Source organism: Acomys russatus, chromosome 5 (assembly GCF_903995435.1).
Source record: "Acomys russatus chromosome 5, mAcoRus1.1, whole genome shotgun sequence".
NCBI lineage: Eukaryota > Metazoa > Chordata > Mammalia > Rodentia > Muridae > Acomys > Acomys russatus.
Window position 1 is genome coordinate 706,206 of NC_067141.1, and position 20,110 is coordinate 726,315.

Genomic DNA, 20,110 nt, shown 5'->3' on the forward strand with positions numbered 1-20,110 from the left:
TTTTATCATGAAGTGGTGTTGGATTTTGTGAAGCTGTGCTGGGGCAATGGTAACACAGGACTTGCAGGAGTGGCCAACCACTGTTTGCTTTAACTTGAAGCCCAGGCATGCATGCACAAGAGGGAACCCATGTCTTTTTTTTTTTTTTTTTTTTTTTTTTTTTTGGTTTTTTGAGACAGGGTTTCTCTGTGTAGCCTTGGCTGTCCTGGACCCGCTTTGTAGACCAGGCTGGCCTTGAACTCACAGCAATCCACCTGCCTCTGCCTCCCGAGTGCTGGGATAAAAGGCGTGCGCCACCACGCCCGGCTATGGGAACCCATGTCTTACACTGCCTGGGATGACCGGGAACTGGAGATGGACAGCCCAGAGATCTACAGTAGGACCAAACATGACAGGCAATAAACAAACAAACAAATGAACTCAGTGAAATGATTCCTAATGATATTCCTCTATACTCATAGATTGATGCCTGTCCAGTCATCCAGGCTTCCTCCAGCAATAGGTGGGAGCAGGTGCAGAGACACAGAGTCAGACCCGATGCAGGGAGAGTCTAAATTGGAGGGCTCCATCAGCTCTCTTCCCTCTGAGATCTAGGAACCCCATGGGAGAGGGGAAGGAAAGATTGTGGGAATCAGAGGAGATGGAGGGCACCAGGAGAACATGGCCCAGCAAATCCACAAAGCCAGGCCCACATGGGCTCACAGAGACTGCAGTGGCAAGCCCGGGGCCTGCATGGGTCGGCACCAGATCCTTTGTGTAAATGTTACGGCTGTTAGCTTGGTGTTTTTGTGGGACTCCTAACAGTGGGAATGGCTGTATCTCTGACTCTTTCTCCTGCTCTTGGGACGTTTTTTTTTCTCCTGTTAGGTTGCCTTGTTCAGCCTCTATGTGAGGGATTTTGCCTTGCTTATTGTATCTTGTTTTATCCTGTTTGGTTGTCTTCTCTTGAAGGCCTGCTCTTAAGTGAAAAGGGAGTGGGGATGGATCTGGGGAGAGGAGGGGTGGGGATGGATCTGGGGGAGAGGAGGGGTGGGGATGGATCTGGGGGAGAGAAGGGGTGGGGATGGAGCCGGGAGGAGTAGAGGGAGGGGAAACTGAGGTCAGGATGTATTGTATAAGAGAAGACTCTACTTTCCTTTTTTTTTTTTTTTTAAATGTTTTTAATTTGTTCAAGAATCTATTTTCAATTAAAAATACTTTTATTTTTCTTATTGATGAAATTTATAGTTTTGTTTATGAAATTTCCAGGGAGTTGCAGGTCTTCGTCTAGGAACAGAGAGAGATCTTCTAAGCATAGGCTGTCAGCATGTCGGGTAGCCGGTTTAACACCCTTATTCAAAAATCTCTTTATAAAAGGAACATTGTTTCCAGATAGGCAATCTTCACAGCTAACTTTGTTAATCATGCTGGAATTCCTTAGTTTCCGCTGGCAAGCTTCTCAGGAGGAAGGGCTCCTTTCCCTGCCTGTGTTTTCCTAGTGTTCCCCACCTTCCTCTCCGGCCTCAGTCTGCGAGCAGGTAACATTTTTTTTTTCTGGTTCAATGTCCATCTTTACCTTCTCACAAAAGAGGCATCTATAGGTTCCCATTTCCTCTAATTTTGATGTTAAGAGTCCGGCCTCTGGAGCTGGCTTGAGATCTGGCAGGACTTTGCATTATGAAACGCAGCTATTTGTCTCCAGACCTGTCCTGTCTGATTTCCTCCTGTGCCTTCCCTGCCCCCTCCCGCCCCCTCCAACCCCCAACGTGGCTTTTAAAATTAACGTTCTAGTCTATGGGGTTGTTTCTCTTGCTTGAAGGGTCTCATCAACGTCAACAGAACCATATTTACCATGACAAAGACAAGAAAATAAAACGAGAATAAAATAATTGCTTGGCCATTTAGTGATAGTTTTCACTATAAAACCATAAACTTTTTAACAAATAAAAATACAATTAAAAAAATTTTTTTAAAGGCTTCCAGATGCCAGCCAGAATCTATGTATGACGTGGGCTGTGAGGAGACTTTTTCCACAATGATGGAAACTGCCATTGACTAACTGCCACATCGGAGCAGGATTAGAGCCTAAGACAGTGGGGGCTGAAAGGGGCTGAACAGCCCAGGTGTTAAAGCTTAGCTCAGGCAAAGGTCATTGCCATGACCTTCGGTTTTTTATCATAAAGCCAAACACCCAGAGTCTATTAAATTTCTTCAATTTAAGGATTAGTATTATGCTTACATAATATCTTTAAATCCTGCTTCCATCAACCCAAGCACACCACCCACGGGTTATATTTATACCACCAACCAAGGCCATTTGGTTTCGAAGGCTCTGGAGGTCACGTGGATTGTGGCCGGATTGTGGCGGGGCCACCAGCTCATCTGGGTAGCAGCTGCAGCCCCTCCAGGTCCTTTCAGCTTCGTTAAGTTCTGAATCCCGTGGGCCAGGTGCGTGTAAGCTTGGCCCCCAAAGGCCGAGGCTCACCCCACAGAGGCCAGGGTCCTCACTGCTGCTGGTGAGACACAGGCAGGGAGGGCGTTGCGTTGTTCTCTGTGGGTGCTAGTTGGTTTAGTTTGGGGGTTCTCCATTTTCTTCATTGCTTCGTGTTCATTTTCCCGTTCCCGATTGTTACCAGGTACAAAAAACCCCAAACCAAACCAAACCAAACCCAAACAAACAAACGAACAAACAAAACCCCAACCCCAAACCGTCTTAATGACAAGTTCTGCAATAGTGTAACTCTAACCTGAGAATACGTCCCGTATCTTGTTTTTCTGCAGAGCAGCTCGGCTTCCGGGCTCAAGCCCAACTGCAGAACTGTTTGTGAACCATACAGCACGGCTATTGACCTGCAGACACTTTGGGAAACGCGGTCTCTCCATCTCAATGCATCTTTTTTCTCCCTCTGCTCAAAGAAGCTGCTTCTCACATTTCTATCACCTTTAAAACATCTCTCTCTCTCTCTCTCTCTCTCTCTCTCTCTCTCTCTCTCTCTCTCTCTCTCTCTCTCTCTCTCTCTCTCTCTCTCTCTCACACACACACACACACACACACAGAGAGGTTTCCTCTCATACTCAAGTAGGAGCAGAATTTTGTTAAGGCCTCTTTCCCTGGTAGCTCGATGATCCAGCCCTTTCTCTTTGGGGCTTCTGTAAGTTTTGCGAGCCATGCTTGAGTCACCAGCAGGCCACACAGAGTGCTGGGGAGGAGTAAACAGTTCTCGGAAACCATGTGATCTCATGCGTCTAGAAAGGAGAACATTTTTCTGAAAGCCTGTAGTGCATGGGTCTTGTGCTGGCACAGATATACAAATAATCAAGACAGGAATTAGAACACGATCTGTAGGCTCCTTGAGATGAACCCCTAGTTTCTGAGAGTACCGGCTGAATGTGCCTCCCCTAGATAAATACGTGATGAAGTCGTCATCTCCAGCATCTTGATGCTATTGTGTTTGGAGACACAATCTTTACAGGGGTGATACATTAAACTGAATTCTTACATTGAGCCCCAATCCAGCGACTGATGTCTTTAGGGGACAAGGGCATCTGGGGGCTCAAGTGTGTGTATAATGCCCAGAAGGGGAATCTGTAAACCAAAGGTAGGGGGCACAGAGCAGCTTTCTCTCGTTAACCTTGATCTCAGCCTTCAGAAATGTGAGACAAATGTTTTCTGTTGTCAAACAGCCCAGTCTCTGGTACTGTATTACAGGAACCCTATCAAAACTCATACACAATCCCGAATGGGAATCTAAGCCTGTGACTGTAAGATACTTATTTATTTTATATCTTGCTAAGTAGTTGTCAAGAAGAGAAATGCAGAGTAATGAAAATGCTGTAGCAAATGCTATGGGCTGTGATTGGCTTACGGGGAGGTGGGGTACCTCTGTTGCTAATTTATACTCAGTGAGCACTCACTACATAGCCCACACAGTGCTCAGTATTTTACAGAAATTAAATCAGTAATTACTTGGCAATAAATGCGTGAACAACAACCAGAAAGTTGTTCTCATTATTGAGAAGGAAACTGAGGCTCCAGGAGAAGTAGTTTGCTCAAGCACATGGGAGCTCACAGCCTCTCAGATTGTGACTTTGGAGCCTGCAGTCTCCTCCACTGCTCCATCCTGGCTTTATTTCAACACAGTGCCGGGCATGAGCTCTCACCTGCCTTCCCCAGTCCAGCTTCGAGGGAGTTTAACGGTTTGGATAGTATTTGGTGGTCTGCTACATGGTATTGGAATACCTCTCCTGTGGGTGTTCTGCCATCTTGAGCTAATTTGACAGTTAATATTGTTTTTTTCTAAATAACCATTGTTCCTGCAGTTTATTTAGAAGTTGGAGTTTTGAGTGAGGATTCAGGTTTATTCAGGTGACTCACTGGCAGAAGAATTCTGTTGATTAAAATCTCTAGGTCATAGGGCCAGTGACAAATGAAGGTGGAGAAAAGCATGAGGGAAAAAGAGGAAATGCATCCTGCTAACAAAGCCAGCTCATTCATTAGAATTTAAATCCATAGCCCTTGCTTAGACTAGCCAGTATTCAAATTTTAAAGGATTTGTTTTTTGAAGCCTCTATAAAACTCCCCACTGTTACAATGTATGCCATCTGGGATTTGGCATTTATAAAATGTGCTGTTAAGAAATGCCAAGAGATTCCTCATATAAACCAGATGGTACAAGAACAATTCTGTCTTTATTTTTTCTGGCAGAAAAACGGGGCTTTCAGTGGCTTTAAACTTACATGACTAAATTAAGCCCAATCGATACTTCAGGGACATTACAATTTCAATAAGCAACTTACCAACCTAAATATTTTCACCAGTGTTTTTATTTGGAGAAGAAAAATAAAACAAAAATGAGGACGATGTTTCCTTATTGATTGCTTGTGTCTGTTTTCAAAAGCACTGGAAATACATCACCAATGGCATTCACTGCACGGGGTGTATAATGTTTAAATCAGCAGCTGAGATGCTGAAATCTCTTTGGAGAAGGAAAATCCCACACCAAATAGTTCAAAGTTTCATTACTGTTCTAAAAGGAAAACCGTTCACTTTCTGGGCAAGGCATGGGCCCTATCTTTTTCTCAAGTTTTCTCAGAAGCCAAGTTCGTTACAAAGCTGCTGGTGAGGTATTTTTGGCCCTTGCCTGGTTCGTGTGCTTTTTAGCACCTAACAGCAGTGCTTTTGTTATCCCTTTAAATCACATCTATTTATTTATTTATTTTAACTGTTTTCGCTCCATTAAAATTCATAAGACCCTCATTAGGTGGGGTAATCTTGTTAACAGCTGTGTGCTCCTCCGGTCTTTCATTCTCTTTATTTCACAGGACGTGCTGCCCTACCCAAAGCCCATTTCTTCTGTAATTAGTCATGAATAGTAATCAGTCCTGAATAGACTCAAAGAACAAACTCTGTCTGCTTTAGAAACCAGATCTCTTAGATGCAGAGGCCAAACTCATTACTGAAAATATGTGTTTCTGGGCCACACTGCCCATTTAACCAATTAGCCGTGAATAAGTTTTCACGACAACAAAGAGATTAGATTTATATTTGCTAGCATTGCTTTATCTTGGGATAGACTGGACGACTAAAAACTACTCATCTTTGCTTTCTTTCTCGCCCATGCGCAGGAACATTGGGACTCTGCTTCATAGACAGAATGCTAGGTCAATTCTTCGTGTGTCCGCTGGTGCCTCTTGTCCGGGGCTAGACTCCATGGTACATGGGCACGATGAGCTTAAGCCACTGTCACAGTCAGGCAACTGCTGGTGCGCTGGGCACGGCAGCTAAAGTGTGAGCACAGTGGCAGTCGACCATGGTCAGTAGTTGCTCTGTCTGATGCAGGTGGGCAGATGTTCAACCTGGTGTCTGGGGAGAAAGCTTTCAAATAAAATAACTCAGTGGTGTTGGTTCTGGATAGCAGGCCACCTCGCCAGAGTGTTAAGGAGACACAGGGCAGTGACAGCCAGGAGGCACTAGACACTGGCAGGCAGGACAGTTGCCTGAGGTGAGCTGTTCTGGTGTTACTAGAGTGTAAAAAGGTGTGGTGACCGGGCATGGCTCTAATAGGAAAGGAAAAGAGGGCTGTGACTGAGGTCACTGCCATTCTCCTCAAGTCTCTTCACTGTGTGTATAGGAAATATTCTTCTTCAGCTTCCCCAGAGCCCTGTGGGACACTGTTGGGACAGGAGAACACACCACATTTCCACAAGATCAGGACACTCAAATGTGCCCAGAATCTACAGCGGCTTGCTGTTGCAAAGCCTGCCAAGGAGTTAGTGTCTGTGTGATATACAAGTCTGTGTTCTTTTTTTTTTTAACTTCTGTCCTCTTAATTTCCTTTCAAACGTTTCTATTTCTTATTCATGTTATTTCCTCTGGGGAATAAGAAAACACACTGATCGCTTCTCTGCGTATAATGTATAAAACCATACTTTATATTTTGTAAGGGACTGTTCTCATTCTGTCTTTACTGTTCTCACACTGTTTGCTGGTGGCATAATTAGTAGTGACATGCTCCAGGTTCATCCACAAGGACATGGGGACTCAGCAGGGTACCTCACCCCAGCTCTGAGTGAAAATGAGGTGGAGCCTCAAGGGCAGAAGGGTACCAGGGGCTTCTTCGTCATTTAAGACGTAAGTTTTGCCATTCACAGGTGAGTTTCACTTCAAGTTGTAAGAATGGCTGAAGCCAAGCATCTCTCCTACTTCTCACTTTCCCATTTTTTTTTCATTAATTTATTCTTGTTACATCTCAATGGTTATCCCATCCCTTGTGTCCTCCCATTCCTCCCCCCCCCCCATTTTCCCATTATTCCCCTCCCCTATGACTGTTCCTGAGGGGGATTTCCTCCCCCTGTATATGCTCATAGGGTATCAAGTCTCACTTTCCCATTTTAATTTCCTCCTCTGATTACTTTTTCTTTTCACCCTTTCTCCTCCATCTCCTCCTCCTCTTCCTTCTCTTCCCCTTTGTCCTCCTCTTCTTCCTTTAGTAATACTTATTGTGTATGTGTGTGCATGTACATGTCGTGGCATATTTGTGGAGGTCAGAGGGCAACTTGAGGGAGTCAGTTCTCTCTTTCCACCATGTGGGTCCTGGGGATCGAACTCAGGTCACCAGGTTTGGCAGCAAGTGCCCTTACCCACTGAGCCATCTCATCAGCCCTCACTCTGTCTTCTTCATACTCTGCGTTCATTCTCATCTGCATCCTCTTCACTTTCCTCTTCATTATCATAAGCATCAACTTCTGATAGCACCCTCTTGGAAGACTGACACTCACAAGGAAGTTTGCCCAAGGGAACTATGCAAGCTGCCTGGAGAGCAGTATTATTCAGCTATAAGAAACAAGTTTAGTTTTAAGAAGAGAGGAGAGAGGCAGAGAAAGAGAGACAGAAAAAGGCACAGAGAGAGATACTTTAATGGCAAAAGGGGGGAAGGTCAGGTAGCTTGCACAGCTTCCACAGCTGCTCACAAAGCAATGGAAAAGGCAAGTTCTCTTGGAATGAACTTGGCATGAACAAAAGACTGAAGTGAAATGTACAGTCACCAATTTCATAAACTGACCATGTGCACATCAGTCTAGTAAAGACTTCTATTTTTAACAGTGTGGAAAATACCGTGTGTGAGGGAAGGAAACGTGGTAAGTGGTAGTTTTTAAATGAAAATGGTATAAAAATATACAAGGGAATATATATACACATATATGCACCTAGATTGCTACTTGCACCTTCAGAGAACATTACCTATAAAAATTTGTTTGATCAGTTTTTATTTTATAAATTGTGTGTGTGTGTGCTCATGTAAAAACATCCAGAATTTTGTTGGGTACAGGATCCTATATGTAATTATTGGATAAATCTTGGTAATTATATTCAAGTCTTTTATATCACCCCTAACATTTATTGTCACATTAGAGTATATTAGAAATTTCACTATGGTTATATATCTATTTTTTCTCTTTAAATTCTGCTTAATTTCCTTTTCTATTTGGAGGCTATGTTATTAGGCATATGTTACATTTGTTTGTTTATTCGTGTATGGGTGTGCACATGCTATGCTGTGTGTGGAGGTCAGAGCCCAACTGGCAGAAGTTGGCTCTCTCCATCATGTAGGTCCCAGGAATCAAACTCAGATCTCGAGGCGTGGCAGCAAAAGCCTCTGCCTGCTGAGCCAGCTTCACAGTCTTTCCTACTGTGTCTTAGTTACTTTTCTTTTTCTGTGATAAAACACCATCACCCAAACAATTCACAGAAGAAACAGTTTATTCTGGCTTATACTTCCAGAGGGTTAGAAGTGAGAGGTGACTGGAGCACCAGCTGAGAGTTTACATCTTGAACCATAAGCAGGAGGCTAACTTCAGATGGCATGTGGCCTTTGAAACCTTGGAGCCCACACCCTAGCGGCATTCTGTCTTCAATGAGGCCATACCTTCTAACCCTTCCCAAAGAGGCTCCACTGGGGACCAATCAGTCTGAGAGATATCTCATTCAAACCATCATTTTAAATCATTTTTTCTTTCCCTCATTAGTATCCCCTCTCATTATATAAACATTTTAGGGTTTTGTTGTTGTTATTGTTGTCTGATACAAGTTTAGCTATACTAACTTTTTTTTTTTTTACTAGTATTTAGTTAATATAATTTTTCCTTTTAGTCTTCTGGCAATTTTATGTCTTAGCTTTGTCTGTTAATATAAAACATAGTTGAGTCTTTTCTGATGAATTTGAGTCTTTTAATTTTAAGTTGATTACAGAAAAATTTGCAACTTAAGTGTTATATAACCCACTAATGTTCTCCTAAACTCTGTTTCAACTACAGTCCTATAAATGTTGATCTGTTTTCCCCTTTATTCTGTTCCAAATAGTTAACAGAGGACTTGTATACAGAATATATATAAAAGAGTCTCACAATCTATTAATAATAGTACATCTTTTCCCTGCCTGTGAACTTAAACAGTTCTGAGTTTTTGAGATTCTTTCCTGCATCTTGTGCCCGGGTGACCAGTGTCACATCTGGCACTTGTTTAATGGACACAGTAAAGATTAAATTGCTTCATCACCCTCGTAATGGACACAACAGGCCTCAATGTCCATTGTCATGGCTGGTCCCAAAGGGAAAGGTCCAAGTCCAGGGCTGTAGGCCCTCCTGGCTGCCTTCCAAGGAGCGAGGTTGGCGTGAGCTTTGGCCTGGGGTGATCCACACTGTCACTGATTAACCAGTCCTGTTGGAAGGCTCTACTGCCAGCACTGCCTAGACAAAGACACCTGACCAAGCTCTGGTAGGCAGAGAAAATGTCTACTCGCTACCACCAAGCAGCAAGTGACAGCTACCTGGAACTTCTGAAGGAGGCCACCAAGCGTGATCTGAATCTCTCCGATGAAGATGGCATGACGCCCACTCTCCTGGCAGCCTACCATGGCAACCTTGAGGCCCTAGAAATAATCTGCAGCAGAGGGTAAGTGACTTCTGTCAGGTCAGCCTGGGACTCCAGAGCAGCAGCCAGAGACAGAGAAGTCCACCAAGATGGTTTGCCTCTTTCTAGACTCTCTAAGTTGGGTTTTAGAGAGGGACAAGACTGAGCTAGGTATGGTTTCTTTCCCTGTGAAAACAGCCATGTGTGAGTCACTCAGCCAGGTGGATGGAGTGGGTATTGTAACTATATGTACTGAAAATTATTGGTCAATGTTCCACTTGGTTCAGTCATTCACCTTGGTTAGGGTAGGTTTTTATTTTACTTTTTCAATTGTGTCTTTAAAATCTATCTTTCAAGAGCACTCAGTTTTGGTGTAAGCCCCTGGTTCTTGAATGGAATTTCTGGCTTTTTAATCTATAAAAGGGTCTTCAGTCCATCTTTACTTTATTAGTTTTCTTTCTAGCCAACACTACACACACACACACACACACACACACACACACACACACACACACACACAGTGGGGGGAAGGAAGGTCCTCCTTTCTTCCTTCTCTTCCTCTTTCTCTTTCCTTCTTTTCCTCCTCCTCTTATTCTTGTCCTTCCCTTTTGGTGCTGTCCAGAGGGAACTGATTAACAAAATGTGTGGGTTCCTACTGTGGCAATCAGATTTGAGAGGAAGGACAGGCAAGTGGCTTGTGATAGATGTGACAATGCCTGCTCAAAGAAAGAGGACATTAAGCTGGCATTAGAAAGGCAAGCATCTGATCAAGCACTGAAGGAAGCATCTTTCTCCTACACACTGTGCACTCCAAGGATGGAAGGTGTCGAGTTTGGCTGGATCTGATTTGCACAGGGACTGGCCTAAGCCATTGAAACCAGACCATCAGGAGCCTTGAGAATTCTGTTAAGGACTTGAATCTTGTCCAGAGAACCAGGAAGCCACACCCTGTATTTACAAAGGAAGCCACCAGATATAGTTATGCACACGAATATTCTTCCCAGGGCTTGTACAGTGGTCACCGAGAATGTCCAGGAACATTCAAAGTGGACTGAGCTAACACGGTGACCGTGGGTATGGGTAGACACCAGGATATTTGAGTGACAGTGGGATGCTGAATAGATAGTGATTGAATGTGACAAATAAAGGAAGAGGAGGGTCAACATCTGTGTTTGGATTAGACAGATTGTAGATAAGGGCACCTCATTGAGTTGGGGGACATGTCAGAAAGGGCATGCTCACAGTCTACACTGAATCTTCTGAAAACTTAAGTCTAGATAAATCTTTCATCTTTTAAGTCAATGTCTCAGCTGTTTTGTTACAGCAGTGAAGTATCTCACATACTTCTTCCATGTGGTTCACAAGGGTATCTTATTATTCTATAATCAGTAAGTCGACTTCTTAGGATGCCCCCCTGTTGGACACAGAACTTTTTTTTCTAGTTTGCAGTGTTGTGATGATTATTCTTCTATACAAATCCTTGTTCATACCTTTTTTGAGTGTAAGCTCTCAGAACTGAAGATTTGAATCAGTTGGCATGCACTTGAGCTATGATAACAGAACACCTCAAGTGAAGTAACTTCTTGAGGATAGAATTATTCTCACAGTTTTAAGAGCAGTTAGGAAGTCCAGGATCAAGTTGGCCAGAAGTTCAGTGTCTAGAGAGACCCAGTCCCTGCTTCCAAGATGGCTCCTTATTGCTGCCATCTCTGGGAGGGAGAAAGGTGGAGTCCTCACATAGTAGAAGAGACAAAACAAAGGGTAAACAAATAAAAAAAGAAAGGAAGATTCCCTTTATTGATAAGGAATCCCTTTCACAAAGTGGAAGACAGATGAGGCCTCCAGATGAGGAGGAAAAGTCCAATGCTGAACAGTCATTGCATTTCTGAGCTGGAGGTCTGTAACTGTATGCCACTTTTTGAGTTGATTTTTAGAGAATGTGTGTGTGTGTGCGTGTGTGTGTGTGTACGTGCGCGTGTGTCTGTGTGAAGGGTGGTGTCAGCATGCCACAGTGCACATGTGGAGGTGTGTGTGTGTGTGTGTGTGTGTGTGTGAAGGGTGGTATCAGCATGCCACAGTGCACATGTGGAGGTGTGTGTGTGTGTGTGTGTGTGTGTGTGCGCGTGTGTCTGTGTGAAGGGTGGTGTCAGCATGCCACAGTGCACATGTGGAGGTCAGAGGGCAGCCTTGAGTGTTAGTCCTCCATTTTTACAGTGTTTGAGAGACAGCCTCTTGTTGCTCGCAGGCTAGCTGGTCCATGAGCCTCCATAGACTCATGTTCCTGCCTCTCATCTTGTCAGAGGAGCACTGCCAATAGAGAAGCTGCCACATCCGGCTTTATGTGAATTCTGGGGATTGGAACTCAGGGCCTTATGCTTGTACAGCAAGCAATTTACCCACTGACCCATCTCCACAGCCTTCACAATGCTTTTAAATTTATGTTTTTTTTTGCGATATATATTACAAGTATGTTTACAATTCATATTTTAACAATTAATACTTTAAGTATAAATACAAATATATGCATATATAATATATATTATTGAAAACATACATGTATAATATTTATTTTAAGCACATCTGTAAACTCTGTTACATAATTCTAATTTCAAAGTCATTCATACCAAAATATTGGCTGATAAATACCTTCCATTTTTTCTTTTGCCCATATTTGCAAGTACATTTTTTCCTCAAAAAGGCAATCTTACAAAGTATACTGATAAAGTAACAGTTTATTATTATCTCTTTGCCCATAAAAGTTGATATGTATACCATTTTCATGACTACATTATATTCTATTGTAAAGGTTTCATCATTATGTACTTATTTATTTTAAATTAACAAATAAAAATTGCACAGCCAGGCATGATGATGGCACACACTTATATTCCCAGCACTTTGAGTCAGGAAGACTATGAGCCTGATGCTATCCTGGACTTCACAGCAAGTCCCTGTCTGGCCTATATTTATGATATACACTGTGGTATTTTAGATACATCTACATTATGGAGTGACTGGATCAAGCTAATTATATGATACCTTGTATAAGGTATCATATCTTTGATGAGGATATATTTTAAAAATATACTCTTAACAATTTTCAAGTGTGTAATTGTTTTTCATGTAGTCATCACATTGTAGAGTGCATTGCTTGAACTTTCCCCCCTTAATGGACACTTTGCCTCCTTAAGCCTCAATCACTACACTTCTCTCCCCACCCCCAACCACCATCTACTCAAGAGACTTCCATAGGTTCCGTATTGTTTAGATTCTACATTTAAATGAAATTGGGAGGCATTTGTCTTCTTGTGCCTAGCTTATTTCACTGAACATAATGTCCTCTGGGCTCGTCCATGTTCCCAAATGCAGCATTGTCTTATCCTTTAAGGCAAAATAGTATTCCATTTTTGAAATATGTATTTGTGTGTGTGTATATATATATATATATATATATATATATATATATATGTTCTTCATTCATTCATTGGTGCAGGCAAATTGATTCTGTAATTTATTCAATTAGTTGCTTATTCATGACACTTAATTCCTTCTCATTTCTTGTTTTGCCAGGGAAGGTTTAACTTGTGTATGGTTGGCTGTTATAAACAGAGTTGACAGGACACCTTTGTTCATTCCGCTCTGTCCAAGGCCTCACGTCTCCTTGGGATAAGTCCCTCCAAGTAGAGGAGTGGATTCAGGGGTACACTGCTGTCAGTCTTTTAAAGCATATTCTTCCAAGCAGTCTGAGCCCGACTATGCTGTTCCCAGCTTGGTTCTTTCCTATGAGCCCTCTGAAACCAAACAACTGTTATTTTTCAATCCTTTCCTGTTGGACAGGAAACACCGGCACTGTATGGTTTTAATTGTCATTTCCTTCATTATTATAAGTCCAAATAATTCCTTTTTATGTAGAAAAACATTTTCGATAGAATTACTGTTTTCTGAGAACAGCTTTACACATATTCAAAATCAACTTCAAAAGAAGAAATTAGAGTGGAACAGATGCCTAGAGTGTTGTAATTTAAGCAAATTACCCACTTAGCAACAACAACAAGCCCACTTTAAAAATTATTGCTCAAATGATTGCTTACTAAAAATCAATCAAATGCGGCTTATTTTAAAATTGCTTCACAAAGTTTCTCTTTTGAGAAAAATGCCAACGCTAGGTTGAATCTATTCCAAAGAATCCATAGGACAATGGCATTAGATTCAGCCTATGAGACAATGGGGAGTGGTTTATAGGTGTCAGGGCAGGGCAGGGCTATGCGGTGGTTCTAGGAGGAAATGTGAGCCAGAAAACTGGGTTTAGCAACATGCATTAGAGCCCCATTGCTGGAGAGGGAGGGTCTCTGGGGCTCCAGTTTTAGTGGGAGACCCTCATTCAAAAAGAATCAAAACGGAGAAGCAATTGAGGAAGACAACAGTGTTAACTTTTGCCTTCTATGCATACGTCCTGGAGCATGCACACATGTACACACACACACACACACACAGAGAGAGAGAGAGAGAGAGAGAGAGAGAGAGAGAGAGAGAGAGAGAGAGAGAGAGAGAGAGAGAGAGAGAGAGAGAGAGAGAAACGTGAGTCAGGTATGATGGTGTATGCCTGTAACCCCAGAAATCAGGAGACTGAGGCCAGGGGATTCTGAGTTGAAAGCCAGCCTTAGTTACATAGACTCATTACTGACACAGAGAGGCAGGGGAAGAGTAGAGTTAAATCTAGAAAGACTTCATGAAACTTGACAATAATTAAAAAAAAAAACTTTTTTTATATCAATTGGAAAGTTGCCATTAGGGTGTAGACGCACTAGGGGAACGCATGGATCATTTTTTTGACAGTTTCATTTGTAAATTTGGAATTCTGCATTTGAAATTTTCTCTAAAGAAGCCCCACCTCTGCCCCATCTCAGGCTTTCTTCCTCGCATCTTTAAAGCATCACTGAAGACCCACTGAGATGAGAAAATTCACTCCATTCTGCCAGAAATATATGGATCTAACCCCAACTCTGAACACCTAACACCCCCTTCCTTCTCACTACAGCTCACCCCACCCAGAAATTCCTTCATTAGCTTATGCAATCCAAGGATAATTCAGCAAATTTAATCAGCATGGTTTTTGTTTATGTCATAGTCACATTTTGGCTGTTTTCCAGGCCCCCTTTGATGTCTAGGGTACTTAAGGGGTCCTTTTAAAACGGTATTCAGTTAAGTAAATAAAGAGTGAAATCACGTGTTTGGGGATGAAGAGCTGTGCTCTCCAAAGATTCGATTGTGCCAAGGCTGGGAGGAAGGGTGTCCTTTGATCCAAAATAATTAAATTGGGATTTCTGACTAGAACCCTCTTAGCAGAGGCTGCCTGACAGAGCGGCATTATTTAACGTTTGCTTTCCTTAGATTCAGTTTCATTTTCTTTCCTTCCTTTTCCCATTCCTTACCCATGACCCATGCTATCTGGTCACACTGATGTACACTCTGGGTTTTTCAAATACGCCATGTGATATTTGCCGTTGTCTGTGCCCGTGCTGTTCTCTGTGTGAAACAGGTGGCCAGCCTGTGGCGGGATATAGTCCACAATGGGCTTTTCTTGGACTTCACTGTGCTTTTCTTTTAAGAGTGAGCCAACATTTAAAAAAAAAATTCCATGAAATTATGGATATCAACCTCGATTTGAAACATGGATGTGGCAATACTGTTTCTGCCTGGTTAGGGCATAGGCAGGGCTGCACCACTACTGCAGTTTCTAGGTGCCTGAGCTTTTCTTAGTCTTTGTTGAGAAAACAAACTATGTTTTTGTCAGTTCTGTGTCTTCTCTGTGCTGATTTTGAGTTTTTGGCTAAAAACTACAGATGAAAAAAGGAGAAAAAAAATGCAGGCTTTCCCTCGGGAAAATTAACTAACTGGGTAAATACAGAATAGGTACTTGATAAATAAAATGACACTGTAAATACTTAACTATGAACCAAGCTGGTGTGGTGGTTTACACCTGTAACCCTGGTGCTCGGTAAGCTGCTGTAAGAGACTCACCAAAAGTTCGAGGCCAGCTTGGACCACATGGTGAGTGCCAGCCTGTCTGAGATACATAGTAAGATGCTGCCTCAGAAATAAACAAATAATAAATAGATGGATGGGTGGATGGGTGGATGGATGACTGGCAAGATGGCTCAATGGGTAATGGCATTTTCCACTAAGTCTGATGTCTTGAGATTGATCCCTGGGTCCCACGTGGTAAAAGGAAAGAACTGACTAATACGAGTTGTCCTCTAACCTCCATATGAACACTGTGGCACACTCATATCCAAACAGATACACACAGAAAATAAACACATTTGATTTAATTTTGGAAAATGTTTTAACAATTAAAAACCCCATGAGTGTTTTAGTGGTAGAAATTTACCAAATGGCTATGAGAAAAGATGAATATGAATGTAGAGAAATGATAGTAATGTATATAGAATATGTGCAGTTCACCAGCACTGTTCTATGTTATATATGTGTTTAAAGTCACACAAAAACCTATCAAAGGCATCATTATTATTATTATTATTCTCAATAAATAGTTAAGATAGAAGACTTGTGCCTGGTTAAGTGGACAGGCTGGGTTACATTCATGTAAGACTTTTATTAGACACAGATGGTTAAACACAAGACAGGCCTGATCCCAGGGATGCTGCCTGTTGGGCTGGAGGTAAAGCTCCATGGTAGAACATTTGGAAGACACCTATGAGGCACTATAAAAAGAAAAATAAAAGCGTGTTGCCTGTTATCATCCTTTAAAACAATTGCACCATCCAAAAGTCTTACTTTACTCCTATGATGATGATTGGTTCATAACTGAAACAACCAGGGTTGACAGGGAGGAGACCCAAGTCTGAGTCATCAAATTATAGGATCCTGGTTGTGCCACATTAGCATAGGGAGCCTGTGAATCACCTGACGATCTTATCAAGCCGTAGGTTCTGATTCAGTAAGTTTGGGGTGGGCTCCAAATTCTGCAGCTTGGAAAATCATAGGTAATCTGCTGCATCGGCTGCTTCTGACTATATTTGGGTAAAAAAACAAAACAAAAACAAAAACAAAACCAAAACCAAAAACAAAAACAAAAAAACCCCTGCTCAAAGCAGAATTACTACACCATCGTCCTTCACAAGGGTATGGATCTTTTCTGGTTTTGTTTCAGCCTTCCCACCATCAGTGCTGAGAGGTTTTTCAACTAATCTCCCTCCTGTCCTTCAGTAGAATCTGTACTTGCATCTCAAGGCCTCGCAGGAGATAGAAACCCCCTTTTTTCCCTGGTTGATTTTTGTTTTGTTTTCCACATTTGACTCTCATCAGGGCTGAAGTGTTGGCTAGAATCAGCTCTCTCTAAGTTCTCAGAGAATAGTGGTAAGTTGTCGGGACAATTGAAAGGCTATTACACAAAGAAATTATTGAAATCCTATCAACTTATAATTGGACAAAATTTATTACGATATAGCGCTTGAAATCCATCACTTCACAGTTGGTTCATTGTTATGTGTATATGTTCTGAAGTTATACACGTCCATGATACTGCTATGGTGGAGATAAAATAGTCTATTAATGCATGTGTCTTCCAATCTCTGCATCCAGTGAGGTGATATGGTAACAGGAAAATGTTCAAGATGGGTAGATTTACACCATTGTAAAGCTATAAATTAGGCCTTTGATTTTTTTCCCCACAAATGAGCCCATTGTTAAAACTTTACTAGCATGGGGCCGAGTGTGGTGTCGCATGCCTCTAATCCCAGCACTCAGGAGGCAGAGGCAGGTGGATCTCTGTGAGTTTGAGACCAGCCTGGTCTACAAAGCGAGTCCAGGACAGCCAAGGCTACACAGAGAAAACAAAACTCGAAAAACAAAAACAAACAAACAAACAAAAACAAAAAAGAAAAAGAAAATAAAAACTTTATCAGTATGTCATTGGATGATATTATTCTTGGCCTCAGGAAAACTTCTAACCGAGCTCAATTAGAATCAGGCACAATAATATATTTCCTTTCTCTTAGTCAGTCACGTGGTCCAACTCTGGCCAATGTGATATGAAAATGGCTCTGTTAGAAAGTTTTTTGGGAAGCTTTTCTTGCTTCTAAAAGGGAGGCATAGGGTGGGGATGGCTGTTTCTACTCCTGGCCATCTGGTATCTGGCTGTGACACAGCTAAACTCAGTAGCCGTCATACATCAATGTCAAATCAGGATAAACATGTGTTTGCTGGTTGTTTTTGTTTTTCTTTATAGAACTTATGTTTAGTGAAAAAAAAAAAATAAAAAAACCTTACCATGCACTTTTGTATTTCCTTCTCTAGTGGAGACCCTGATAAGTGTGACATCTGGGGAAACACTCCTCTACATTATGCAGCCTCCAATGGCCACACCCACTGCATCTCATTCCTAGTCAACTTTGGTGCCAACATCTTTGCCCTGGATAATGACTTGAAGTCTCCACTGGATGCTGCTGCCGGCAGGGAGCAGAAAGAATGTGTTGCTCTCCTGGATAAGGCTGCCACAGTACAGAACACCACGAACCCCAGGAAGGTCACAAGACTGAAAGAGCAGGCTCTGAAGAATGCCAGGAGACAGATGAAAGAGTGTGAGCGACTTCAAGAGAAGCACCAAGACAAGATGGCACGCACCTATAGCAAGGAGGACTCTGGGACTATTTCTTCTTCCCGTGGTACCTTCTCCAGGTCATCCCTTTCAAACGCTTCTGCTGGTGGATTTGGGTCACTGTCTAAAGGCATTAAAGACACCTTCAAGATAAAATTTAAGAAGAACAAAGACACAGCAGAGCAGGTGGGGAAGGATGGCAGAAATGGGCAGAGGCCGGTGATGGAAGTATTCAGAGAGGAGGACGAGGGCTCATTTTCAGAGGAGTTCAAAGAGAAGCTCCATTTCTCTGCAGAGGAGGCAAGTGATACACAGCACGAGTCTATTCTCAACCGTCCAGGTCTAGGAAGTATTGTTTTCAGAAGGAACAGAGTATTGGATCTTGAGGACATCTCAGACAGCAAGAGGCAGTTGGGGCTTAAAATGCCCAGTGAGTTTTTCCAAAGACAAGGAGCAGCAGCAGTTGATGAAGAGGAGGAGGAGGAGGAGGAGGAGGAGACAGAGGTGAATAGCACTGTGGGTGATCTTCCTTGGGATGAGGAAGAAGTAGAATGGGAGGAAGATGCAGCCGACGCCACTCCGCTAGAAGTGTTCTTGCGGTCTCAGCACCTGGAGGAATTCCTTCCCATTTTCATGCGAGAGCAGATTGATCTAGAAGCTCTGCTGCTTTGCTCTGATGAAGACCTTCAGAATATCCACATGCAGCTGGGCCCCAGAAAGAAAGTCCTTAATGCCATAGACAAAAGGAAGCAGGTGCTTTGTCAGCCTGGGCAGCTGGTCGACACCAGCCTCTGATGGAGGGCATTGGTTAACAGGGTGGCCTGAGCGTGGGAGTCATGCTCAGTTCCCCTGGAAGTGCCATACAAGGAACCCTGACAGACCACTGGGCATAGGTGTTAGGGTTTTAAAGGCCCCCCCCCAAAACAGAGGCCCAGACTCTGGGAGATATTCAGTATCCTAGTAAACTGTCAGTGAGAAAGGTTAGGAGACCTTGGAACAGGAAAATGATGTTTCTCTTCCTGACTTTGTGTCTGTGTAGACTAAAGGCTCTCACTGGTCTGGAGGCCCAAACCCAACTTAAATGGATGGATCTAATCCTTCAGGAGATGTTTACAAAACAGGGTTGGTTTTATAACATTCCTGTCTGAGAATGATGACAGTGGAGCAGGTAGGGGCTGGAAGAAAGAAAACGTTGGGTGCCTCTTTTGGACTGAATTCTAACATTCTAACTGAATTATAACTGAAGTCCTGGCCCCTAAGTGAGTGTTTCTGGACATAGTGCATTAAAGATGTGATTAAGGTTCAATGAGGCTAGAAGGGCAGGCTCTTAGTTCCATATGACTTAAAAGACAAGGAAGCTACATCAAGGGTGTGCTCACACATGGAAAAAAGAGGACATCAGGAAGGCAGCTATCAATCAACCAAGGAGAGAGCCCCCGCCACCCCAGGGAAATCAAACATGACAACAGTTTGGACTTTTGGCTTCCTGAGATGTGAAAAATAAATTTCTGTTGTTTGAGCCACTCTGTCTGCAGAGTTTTGTTGTTTATAGCTTATTTTATTTAATAGCAAGGGGGAGATGGAGAGATAAACATGTTTTCTGTTTAGATCAAAAGTGGGGGATGAGAAAAGACTTGTGAGAGAGCAGGTGATGTTTATCCCCTCAGAAGCTGAACCACCATGTGAGGGAGATTGGTTATTAAGGAGGTGAAAAACATTCTTGAACAAATTCTGAGAGGAGGTATAAATGTGAGCCAAAAACGAGAGGCAGGGCCTTTGGAAACTTGGCATAGTTTTAGCTGTTCATCTCTCCACTTCAAGATGCTCCTAGAGAGAACCCCTCGAGGGAAGGCTTCGGAGCTCTGGGCTCTGGCTGAGGTTCTGGGTTCTGGTTGCTCCAGGTTCCAGCAGAAGAAATCCTGATTACACCAGGAGAATCGTTCCTCAGCACTGATATCCTTATGGTTTCATTATTGTATTCTTTTTTAAAAAAAGATTTATTTATTATGTATACAGTATGCATCAAATCACATTATAGATGATTGTGAGCCACCATGTGGTTGCTGGGAATTGAACTCAGGACCTCTGGAACAGCAGTCCAT

At 42.6% G+C, this 20,110-nt stretch overlaps 1 protein-coding gene across 1 annotated transcript; it reads left to right on the plus strand.

The window, feature by feature from the left end:
• Positions 1 to 9,211: 9,211 nt before the first annotated feature.
• Positions 9,212 to 18,922, plus strand: Anks4b (ankyrin repeat and sterile alpha motif domain containing 4B). Its single transcript, XM_051145147.1, has 2 exons — positions 9,212 to 9,430; positions 17,708 to 18,922. Exons 1-2 carry the CDS (start codon positions 9,267 to 9,269, stop codon positions 18,801 to 18,803), a joined length of 1,260 nt encoding a protein of 419 aa, XP_051001104.1. The 5' UTR covers positions 9,212 to 9,266; the 3' UTR covers positions 18,804 to 18,922.
• Positions 18,923 to 20,110: the final 1,188 nt, after the last annotated feature.

Excerpts from the sequence above, each read along its gene's own strand:
- Anks4b (XM_051145147.1), top strand. The coding sequence starts at position 9,267 with ATGTCTACTCGCTACCACCAAGCAGCAAGTGACAGCTACCTGGAACTT. Across the intron at positions 9,431-17,707 it reads GAAATAATCTGCAGCAGAGG|TGGAGACCCTGATAAGTGTG; the intron begins GTAAGTGACTTC and ends TTCCTTCTCTAG.